Source organism: Barbus barbus, assembly GCF_936440315.1.
Source record: "Barbus barbus genome assembly, chromosome: 36".
Lineage (NCBI taxonomy): Eukaryota > Metazoa > Chordata > Actinopteri > Cypriniformes > Cyprinidae > Barbus > Barbus barbus.
The window spans coordinates 7,812,547-7,824,699 of record NC_136714.1 but is presented as its reverse complement, the minus strand read 5'-3'; the positions used below and the strand labels follow the sequence as shown (position 1 = coordinate 7,824,699).

The window sequence follows — 12,153 nt, the reverse complement described above, 5'->3', positions numbered from 1 at the left end:
CATCTCATGTGTTGTGTTTAATTGCTTCACAATCAAGACTGTGATTATCAATAAATTCAAAAAGAGGATGGGGAAAGAAAAAGAAAGAGGAATGAAGCAACTCAGAACTTTTTCAGTCTATTGAGCTTTTAATGTTCAGGAACAGAATTAGCTTTATAGTTATTAATGTTCAGTTTTTAAAGCCATGACGTTCTGGGTGAGACACAGATAACAGCTTTTTCATAAAGAGACATTGAATGAAATGGTAAAATGCCTAAGAATTGTAATAAAGCAAAAACGAGACATAGAAAACTCATTTTCTTACAATGATGTTTAACCGCAGCAAGCATCAATGACGGTATTAATTATGCGAACTGAATCAAATGTGTTTCTCCTTTCTGAGTCCTAGATAAGTGAAAATGGATCTCGCAAAGGGGGGTGAAATTAAAGATGATACAAATTTTCACTGAATTCACAAATGACATTGTAATGACTCTGGAGCCAACTGCACAATTAAAGAACTTAATCAACAAGAAAACAATTATTGGAAATAATTTGGATTTGAATTTATGTTGTACATGCACAGTGTGTTTATGTGTGTGTATTGGCATTCACTACGCTATGTGGACCAAATGTCCCCACAAGTACAGTGATACTAGTCAATTTTGATCTTGTGGGCTCATTTTTTGGGTCCCCATGAGAAAACAAGCTTATAAATCATACAGAATGAAGTGTTTTGAAAATATGAAATAGCAGAAAGTATTTTTTTGTTTATTTGAAAAAAGAATTCACATATATAGATTTTTCTTGCTTTGATCCATGGCGAGATGCCCCATAACGTCATCTGAGCCACAGAATAATTGTTTTCATTTTTTTTGTCTTTCAACAAAGATCTCAGAACAGTCGATAGAATATTAGTTGAGTGTATTCTTCTCTTCAATCATTTGATTTCCATATAATTTGAATACATTTAATACTACAGATACATTTTGCTATGAGAAATCTAAAATGTTTTCCTGAAAAATTCTTTAAAACAGAATTTTTAGCCAGAATCATATAATGAGGACAATGGGAAAACACATCTTCATCCATATTTGCAAGATACCCCTTCTTCTTGCATTTCTGTACATGTTCATCTGTTCGCTGGACATCCTCAGCTCAGCCTTTCAGTTAGCTGGAGGTAACCTTTAACACCTTTTGGTCTATATTTTCCACTATTCTCTGATACAGTATCTATTGTAAATATCTTATGCCCAAAAGAAATGTGAAAAGCTGGTTACTTTGTGACCACTAACTACTAATCTCAATATCACATCCACAGTGTGCAAATAAAATCTGTGAGTGGACTGTGTTGTATCTTTGGACAGGTAAGGTTGCAGGGGACATATTTAAGGACAATGCTGTCCTTTCCAACCCTGTGGCGGGACTGGTGGTGGGAATACTGGTTACTGTCCTGGTCCAAAGTTCCAGCACTTCCACCTCCATTGTTGTCAGCTTGGTCTCCTCTGGATGTAAGTCAAATGCAGCCATTACAAACACAGTCTTGCTCTACCAAACCTAAAAATCCTACATATATTACAATATTATAATTCTTAAACATTTTTACACAGCGCTCTGGAATACTCAATTCTGACTGATCATTAGCACCATCTAGAGGGCCGATATTTTCTAAAATTCAGTTATTCTGTTCGATTATTCGTATAGCGTACTATAAAGTAGGCAAAAATCATGTGGAATGAGTATGTTAAAATTGATATTAGGTGTAAAGTACACAGATTACCTATTACTTCCACTGAGATTCTGAAGTGCGCATCCAATACTAGGCCTACCTATCTGCCATGGGAAAGGAATTGTGAATGGCAGTAGCAGACCTTGTCCCTATAAGTGATGCCTACAACCCCCCCCCACAAAAAAGAAAGAACCAACGCCATCAGAACAATATTTAAAAAATATTGAGAACATTCAGAAATATTGTTTTCAGAACTTAGTAAAACATTCACATTCACCATATAAGTCGTCGTGACGTATTGTCAAGTATGGTGACCCATACTCGAAATTGGTGCTCTGCGTTTAACCCATCCAAGTGCACACACACAGCAGTGAGTAGTGAACAAATGCACACACACACACACACACACACAGCAATTGGGGGTTCGGCCTTGCTCAAGGGCACCTCAGTCGTGGTATTGAGGGTGGAGAGAGCGCTGTACATTCACTCCCCCCACCTACAATCCCTGCCGGCCGGGGACTCGAACCCGCAACCTTTCAATTACGAGTCCGACTCTCTAACCATTAGGCCACGACTTCCCTGTTCCCCACATTCACAGTTGTTAGCTGAGTGGCAAACGCTCTGTTCATCAAACTGCCTACTTCTAATGTCTCTTGTAGGAAACTGCATACAAAGGCAAATGGCGCTATCTTATTCTTGTGTTTCACTTTTCAGATGCTGTTATTATAGTAGTTCATTTTGTTGCTATGGCATTTTTTTATATTCTAATGTGCTATTTTTCTGAGTAGCCATCTAATCCTTATTTCCAGAGAACGAATTTTGTGCACGATAGGAGCCCCTGTTCTGCCTAAGGACAACTGTTGTACTAAATGAACCGTGACTCACTTCTATCGATCGGGTTTCTGTGTTCTGTGTTTCATGCAGTGTTGGATGTTGGATCCGCAATTCCTATCATCATGGGCTCAAACATCGGCACATCTGTCACCAACACCATCGTGGCTCTGATGCAGGCAGGGGAGAAAGAGGAGTTCAAACGGTAGAGAGAGCATACAGTACCTCATACTGTCAGCATTCAACCATCAATAAAAAGTTTGGAGTTCTTAAATGACACTTTCTGTGTGGATCTGTTCCAGAGCCTTTGCGGGTGCCACAGTGCACGATTGCTTTAACTGGCTGTCAGTGTTGGTGTTGCTGCCGCTGGAAGCCATCACTGGCGTGATGCGGCTCATGTCGGAGGCGGTGGTTGAAAATTTCAACATCGTGTCCGGAGAGGATGGTCCGGAGCTTCTGAAAGTCATCACAGAACCCCTCACCAAACGAATTATACAGGTGCAGTATTATTCTGTTATAAAATCGAATTGATGTTCCAGGATCATCAAGGGAACCTTTCATTCATCTGTGAAAAACAGAAAAAGACAAGTTGGCACATAGTTCATAGGCTGTCAATATTGAAAACAGAGAAAAGGTAGGCTACACAATAAAGCTATCATAAAAGTGGTCCACACGACTCATGCTCTATATAAAAGTTTTATCAAGCTATACAATACTTTTTTTATTCTATAATGATTTACATTTTGGTCTGTTTCTCACATAAAGCTGCTTCAGAAAATTAAAGGCCTGTTCATACCAATCTACCAATAATGACAACTGTAATTTTCTAAGAATATGGAAGTCCATGCCACAACTAGAGGAAAGATGTTGTTGCAATCGATTTCAGAATGATATTTTCCAGTTGTTGAATGCTTTAAAAAAAAAAAAAAGCTTGCGCGTTTAATTTTAAAGCCTCAGATAATATAAACTGCACTTATAGTCAGATAATATGAAGTGCACTTATAATAAACACATCGTTTGGTGTGGATGCTAATATAGTTGATGCTATTATTGTCTTTATAGTTATTCTTTATGTGAACAGGCCTTAAAGGTACAGTCACATTTACAGATGAAGCAAACTGAAATTTTGGAGGTGAAATCAAATCATTTTAATCAATCTGAAAATTTTGTGTCAAGACAATAGTTTTCTGTGCACAGATTTTGTATGGGTTCAAATGGATTCACCGTGTTGACCAAAAGAAAGCTGCTTGATTTAAAGGGACTTTTGTCTGAGTTGTGCTTGAATCATTGCTACACTGTTGACAATAATAGACAAAGGATTTTTTTGCTTGTGAAATTTCACTAAAATGTGACCACATCTTTCAAATTTAGAACACAAGTCTTACTTTTATTTAGTTTTTGACCTTTTTGGCACTTGATATCCCTAAGAATCCACTTTTAGTGTAAGCAAAAGAGCAGCGTGAATGTTCCACAAAACATCTCCTTTTGTGTTCCATGGAAGTTTGGAACAACATGAGGATGGATAAATAATAACAGATTTTTCATTTTGGATAATTTATTAATTTAAGTACACAGCCAGTCATTATAAATAAAAATAAAACTGGTCATTAGTTTTCTTGTTAAATGCTGTGGAGCTTGTTAAAACTTGTGTAGACTAATTAAATATCACACTGTTTGCCCTCCAGTACTCTCTTCTGTCTCTCATTAATCTGGATTTAGAGTTAAAAGACAATTTAATTTTTTCCCTTTCAGCTGGATAAGACCGTAATCGTAGGTATAGCAACAGGGCAAGAAGTGCTGCGCAATAAGAGCCTGATAAAAGTTTGGTGCCATACACGGATCACGGTGAGCGACGTCTCTGTTTGCCTACAGATGAAGATCTGTGATGTACTGACGTTATGTAAATTTATTATCTACAGATCCAAGAGAATGTTTCTTTCGTGCCTTCAGAAAACTCAACAGCGCAGACCACGTCACTACACATGCATGCTGAAAAATGTAAGTCGAAACTCTATCAAATTTCAAAGGAATAGAGAATGAAATGGACAAAGACACAGCAAAGGCTGTCCTTTGATTGATCGGCGTTTAGTCATTTCATGCATATGTTTTTAAATAACAAAGTATTGTTCTCCATTCTATCTGGCTTTAAACTTGAAGATTTATTAATACCGAGAAATGCTGTATACAAAATTGCACCCTTTTTTTCTGTGAAGAAAACTCATTTTTCAGTCCTTCTGTAGACTGTTTGGCTGTTCTTCGTTTACTCAAAGCTCCGTCGGGGCTAATAACTATCATATATTCTGTGTTAGTACATTCTGGAAATAGAAACGGCCACTGAGTCATATGCTTGCTTAAAAGACTTACTACGCATTCAACATCAACAACAGTAACAAACATCGAACAGGATGTATTAGGAAGCAAGATGTTTTTAAACTTTCAATGAGCTTTTGACTCATCCTTCCTTGTATAATGACTTGGAGGCAATAATAAAAAAAAAAAAAAAAAGAAATAATAATGCCATATTTATCAAGGGACAGTCAATGGCTAAAGCACTTAATTATTACTGTGGGCCTCATTTTTAGAAGCCACTTTTTCGTGATGCATAAATAATGGCCATTTATAAGAATCTGAAATACTCTTTCTTCTAACACACCATAATCAGCAGCTGATGGGCTAATCACTGTTAATATGAACACATGCCTGTCAACGCGTGAGTGACGGGTGCATTTCCACAGGAGACTGGAGATGTAAATGCATGTGTTTGTTGGAGCAGGCACTCATCTATTTGTGGACACGGGATTGTCTGATCTGGCTGTGGGGTTGATTCTGCTGGCTTCCTCACTGCTGGTGCTTTGCACCTGCCTCCTGCTGTTGGTTAAGCTTCTCAACTCCCTTCTCCAGGGACAAGTAGCCAAAGCCATCCAGAAAATCATCAACACAGGTGGGAACTACCTCTTTACACAGTTAATGCGATTGTGAGAAGCCATGTCAAATACTGTAAAAGATTCTTCATATATCCCAAATATTTTTCTTTTGACCACAGATACAGTATATCACATCTCAATACATGATTATGCTTTTATTAATTTTGATAGTCTAATCAGAATATCAGCATTTATTCTGCAGATTTATTCTGAACAGTTACTTAATCAATTATTGTGGCATTTCTTTTAATATAAATTATAATCCATTGATTTATTTGCCAACGTATATTAAACTGATTCAAGGTGAGACACTGCAGGTGAATAGGGTAGAAAAACAACAAGTAATAGTTATCGCCTTACCCAGTTGATTGATTACAGTGATAATTGCAAACATTTTCTAGTTTTCTATAATGTTTAATGGCATTATTTAATGAAATATGCGTTGATTTGCATACATTCCTAGTACAAAAATCTGAACACTGGATGAAGTCAGTTTCAAAAATCTTGTTTATTTTTATTTATTTATTTTTGACATATTAGAATCGAATGTTTTTACTTTAGAGGGAATTTGTTCAAACATCTCATTTTTGTCACTCCATAATTCAGAAAACACTTTAAACAGACATAAAATAGTATATTTTCACAATTTTTGGTGAATAAAATCAAGAAAATTATATAGCCTATGAACAAATCCCTCTGTAAAACCTTCAGGATATATACAGTATACAGGAATAATGTAATTGCTACTGAAGTGCACAGGAGAAAAAAATCATTTTGAGAAAATGGCCTTTAAAAATATGTATTGTAATTGAAATCTATTGAGACAAATAGATAAAGTGCTGTTAAAGAAACACTTAACAGTGTCTTTTGGAAGTTTTCTCCCCACTAGTCTGAAAAAACTCTTCATGGAAAACCAAAAATACCAAAATCTCAAATTTGACGGGTTCATGTTTTTGCCTGCAGTGTCTCCCCTTAAAAAATCAAATTGAATCTCAAATAACTTAAAAATTATTTTGAAATAGGTTAAATTGCTTTGATTAATACAAAGTATTGGAAAAAAACATATGCTGTCATAATCAAGCTGTAGTGCATATACTGCAGTTTTTATATGTTGCCATAGATTTTATGTATATTTGTCTGGGAATCTTCTATCATTATTCATTGTCAAATTGCATAAAGGACATCTTTTCTTATTTTTATGAATGGTTCAAAAATTATATGATTACATTATATGATGTATTTGGGAATTTGTAACCTTGTCAGTTACTGTGTAATTAGGAAAAAAATCCATTTATTTGCCTTAACTGAACAATGTATAATTCCTAAACTCACCTCTAAACACGTGGTAACACTTTCATTTAGGGACCAAACAAGTTGCTTATTAGATAGCATATTGGCCATATTTTAGATCTTTTAACCCTACCCATAACAAAACTAAACAATTACCTTACTAACTTAATAAGCAGCAAATTATTAGGAGTTTATTGAGGCAAAAGTCATAGTTAATAGTTAGTTAATAGAGAGAACTGGTCCCCAAACAAATGTGTGGCCAAATTTGTTATAATTTATCAGTAAACATGCACTGCTCATAAACAAGCATCTTACTAGCAGAAACATCACTGATAGTCTTTTGGGTTTTTGCAGGAGCTAATAGGCTCCAGTGCGCACTTTGTCAGTTTCTAAGTGTGCTGCCATTTTGGAAAGCATGCTAAGAATTTCATCCAGTGTTACAGTCTGAGAAACCCCAAAGGGAGCCTCAAGTAGTCTATCTTTTACAGCATTTTCAAGAGATGTAAAAAAAAACACTTTCCTGCAGACTTTCCTTTCCCATTCGGCTGGTTGACTGGCTACCTGGCCATTCTGGTTGGTGCTGGCATGACCTTTGTTGTTCAGAGCAGTTCGGTGTTCACTTCTGCCATCACTCCTTTGATAGGTGAGTCCTTTCTCTTAGATGAACAGGTTGAACACAAGGACAAGAATGTCAGTAAAGTGTCTCCTGTATTATTTAGCTGTGCTCCCAGCTGACCTGAGAAATTCATTACACCCAAGAGCACCTCTGAGTAATGCATTAATATTTGCATATAGACACCACTAAGCCTCAGAGGAGTTAATCTTTAGCCCTCACAGGGTTGACTTTTGACTTCCACTCATTCGTGTTCACTAGTCTATGAGCTTTGTGCTCCGGGAATCAATGGTCTTTTCTGGCCTGTGAATAATGTGAAGGTTTTACTCAATACGGTAGCTCATGCACTCGATTTCCCAGGGAAATGACAGACATAAGTTGTTATGCGTCAACAAATAAGAGCGAGAGAGAGAGAGAGGGAAATGAAATAAAGGAAGGGAGAACCCCTGCCAAGAGAACAGAGATGTACGCTTGATGCTCTCAACCCTTTCTAATCCACCTGCCCTTCTGACGGATAGATGAGTGATGGTCTAACATTGCTCCTGGATTTATTGTAATTAGCTACACAGTGATTAGTCTTTCTAGTGAGGCATGATAGCTAGATTATGGATCCACAGCATCCTAATTACACAGCCTGGGAGACCACTAATCCCAAAGAGTTTTAGAGCTGCCATGAAAGCCGTAATTTGTGCAGACTATATTTCTTTCTCTTAAAAGTAAACACAGAGGTAGACTTTTCAAACAGATGTAGGTCTTGTTGCAAATGGTGCACTTAAAGTGGATGCATGTGCAAACATCTGTTTTAAAAGTCTTTAAGGGTTAATGATAAATTGTAGTGCCCATGATAAAGAAAAAAGATTCAAATAAACTTAAACAAGCGTACACGTTAAATATAAACATCTCAATCAATATGTAATATTTAATATATATACAATAACTCCAGTCTTCAGTGTCACATGATTCACAGTGTCACAGCATTTAAAACCAAAATCTTTTGTAACTTTTTCAATGATTTCACAGCCTTTACAGTTCTTGCTGAATAAAAGTATTAATTTATATATAAAAAAACATTACTTTTATAAACTTTAAAGAGTTTGTTACAAATTACTTGTTTAAAATTAATTCTTTTAAAGACGCTTTTTTTCTTCTTTAGGATATCATAAATATTTTTGACTTTATGTCCACCCATAAATCAAAGTACATTTTGATTCATACAGTGAATACATAAACAAGCTCATGTATAGATCTCAATTCAATGTACATGAATAGCAATTTTATATATTTTTGAATAAATTAATACATCAAGTCAAAAAAAAAAAAGTTATATTCCTATAAGGATGCATAAAAATGCCACTGTGTGCCATCGATGTACCCTTTTACCGAAACCATGACTTCACAGCAGATTATTATCCAAAAATCCAAACAGCATAATGTAGATTCTGAAGGCTGTGTGTGCCATTTGGGACAAGGCCATTTTCATAAGGTAAATGCCAGTTCCGTCATGGTCATACATGGTCATCCAATTTGCTCTTAATAAGGCTAGATTGACCTTATTGGTCTCATTAGAAACAGAATCATCTGCTCTGGTGAACTCTCACGGGGAAGTCGTGGCCTAATGGTTAGAGAGTTGGACTCGTAATCCAAAGGTTGCGGGTTCGAGTCTCCGGCCGGCAGGAATTGTAGGTGGGGGAGTGAATGTCCAGCGCTCTCTCCACCCTCAATACCACGACTGAGGTGCCCTTGAGCAAGGCACCGAACCCCCAACTGCTCCCCGGGCGCCGCAGCATAAATGGCTGCCCACTGCTCCGGGTGTGTGTTCACGGTGTGTGTGTGTGCACTGCTGTGTGTGTGCACGTTGGATGGGTTAAATGCAGAGCACGAATTCCGAGTATGGGTCACCATACTTGGCTGTATGTCACGTCACTTTCACTTTCGTCACTTTCACTGTGCTTTCAGGTATTGGTGTGATAAGTATCGAGCGGGCCTACCCTCTGACCTTGGGCTCCAACATTGGAACAACCACTACAGCCATCTTAGCTGCATTAGCTAGCCCAGGAGACAAGCTAGCTGCGGCCTTTCAGGTGATCCCATTTAAGACATGGACTTTCTCACTTAATTAAACAGTGGATAAGTCAGAGGACTCTAGGAATGGTGGATAGATCTTAGAATATTGATGCTTCCGACAGTATGTTGTACAGGGAGGATTGATTCTCACATAAAAATATGGATCTTGATTTTTTTTTTCTAACTAGTGATTTTATTATTTAAATAAAATTATTTGAACAATAAAATTTTAAATATTTATAATTTTAATTATTTTCGGGAATTTTTACTTTTATTAAAAATAACAACAAATAAGAATAATAATTTTTCAAGAGCTTCGAAGTGCAAAAAACAACTGTTTGAGGATTTAGTTTTGAGGAAAGGAACAATGTGTCTTTCTGCTAATTTTAACACAGAAATGTTCTGTCAGAAATTTCATTTAATGTTATTTTGCACTTAATAAGGATTTAATGATTGTTATTATTTATGTGTTTGAGATGTATATTTATTAAAATTCAAATGAAATGATCATGTTTATTAGTTTTAATCACCATCAAAATGTTGTTCATAATGAATGAGAGCTTTCCAATTTAATGTTAAATGGCTAAAATAATTTTTGTGATTTTTAAAACTTTTTTTTATAAAAAGCAAACCTCAGGAACATCCTGTGTTTTGGCAAAATTTCTATGTTAAAGTAAGCGTCCTTGAGATCAGTCGTCACGAATCAATCCCCCAACTGGATTTGAGAAACAATCATCTTGATAGTAAGCATTTTGAACCCCCGAAGATCTAAAATTGGACGTAACCCCCCATCTTACTATTCACAGAGAGATATTTGGCAGCAGTTTCCACAGTAGTTCCACATCTATTTATAACCTCAGGTGCACGTAATCAAATGACGTCACCCACCAAGTTTACTAAAGCCAATTCTTGGCATGTTTGACACACATGCTTTGCAACCGGTCGAACAAAGAATGTTCTCGTATGTGTAATTGAAACGCAGCATCGAGTGTAGCTTTTGGTAGGGAACTGAAAAGAAGCTGTATCTCTCATTCCTAGAAGACTCACAGCACAGACCCATTGCACAGTTTGTAAAGTAAATTGAATCATGTTCTATCCCTCAGGTTGCTCTGTGTCATTTTATCTTCAATGTCCTGGGCATATTACTTTGGTACCCAGTTCCTCTTAGCCGTCTCCCCATCCGCATGGCACGATTTTTGGGTGAGCGGACAACAAAATACAGGTGGTTTGCTGTGCTGTACCTGATTCTCTGCTTCCTCTTCCTGCCATCCATTGTCTTTGCCCTCTCCATGGCTGGATGGCAGGTTCTGGTGGGTATTTGTGTACCATGTGTTGCTGTCCTCCTCTGCATTGCTGTTGTGAATAGACTGCAATCACAAAAGCCTCACCTCCTGCCTTGGTGGCTGCAAACCTGGGACCACCTACCTCTCTGGATGCACTCACTCAAACCAGTGGATAACATCATCACAAGAGTCACATTGTGCTGCAGGGAAACCCAGAACAATGATCAGAGCCGCACGTCTCCCGAGGATCTGCCGCAGCTGACAGAATATGAAGCTGAGAAAAATCTTGCGCCTTTGGCATACAATAGCCCAGCTTTGATTCATGGTTATGAGACTGAGACTGAGACTGGGGCTGTTTTTGACTCACTGAATGGTAAGAGCAGCAGGCTGTAGACGATATATGTGGTCCATTAAATGCTTTTTTTATTCCTAGAATGGTTTATCTTTTTATATTGGGATTAAACGGGTATCCTCCCTTCACCAAGTGTGAGTGCTAAACTGACACAGCTGTAGAAATTCATTCATACATTGGAGTTCAAATTTTTTTTTTCAGTGAGAGGAGGTGCTTAATCTTAGAGAAAATTGATAGCCTGTCTAATTTTCTATTCAATTTTTAAGCTTGTAAGTTTGTAATTTTTTTTAAATCCCGTGACCATGTCTAAAGAGTTAAACATCATGGTTTCTGTGTTGTTTGATTATTTTATATAGGAATAAACAGCTAAACAAAACAGACAATTTCTAAGAATAAAATACAAATTTTGTGTCACCACTAAAAATACAGTAATTGGGAAAAATGAGATGGGAGGGAAAATATATATTTAAATGCTTTTGCATTCTCTCACAAAACTTTTGCCTTCACCTGAGACATGTTGTAGTGGAAATAATATGAAATGGGAGGTAGAACATGGTAACAGCAACTAAATATATTTTTCAATATATCATTGTCAAGCCAAAATGTTAGCATGTCGACAGATAGCCATTTGATTTGTTTACTATTAGTTTAAAACTACTATTTAAAGCTATTTTACATGATAGGTTAATTTAATGCTGGCAAATATTTGAAATCTGACAACAACAAAAAACATAATGTGACATAAGAGAATAAGTATTTGGAGAAGCATATTCTTGCAAGTGACTAATAATTGTCAGATTGAAGGGAACACCCCATTTTTTTACAGCATGTAGCATTACAGTATAAATTCATGAAGGGATGTTTTTCAGTCAAGCTCAGTACGACTAGATGAACACCTTTAAATTCACTTAATTGAGTGGACCCTGTGGCTTCTACTGACAAGTCAATTTTAAAATGCACCGATTCAGTCCTCAGAAGCAATGACATGCATAGTCAAGCATATAAATGGCTGACTAATTACAACACACTTTAAAAATGGGAATGGCCATTGTCATATGAAATTCCACTGACCAACTTTTCTTTAAGTT

General features: G+C 36.7%; 1 protein-coding gene across 1 annotated transcript; it reads left to right on the top strand.

Moving 5' to 3' along the window:
* Positions 1–1,038: 1,038 nt before the first annotated feature.
* Positions 1,039–11,106, top strand: slc34a1b (solute carrier family 34 member 1b; the record flags this gene model as incomplete). The annotated part of the gene is made up of 10 exons (XM_079394242.1): positions 1,039–1,159; positions 1,347–1,490; positions 2,633–2,744; positions 2,842–3,037; positions 4,292–4,384; positions 4,459–4,537; positions 5,313–5,480; positions 7,280–7,396; positions 9,323–9,447; positions 10,534–11,106. 10 exons carry the CDS (start codon positions 1,039–1,041, stop codon positions 11,104–11,106), a joined length of 1,728 nt encoding a protein of 575 aa, XP_079250368.1.
* Positions 11,107–12,153: the final 1,047 nt, after the last annotated feature.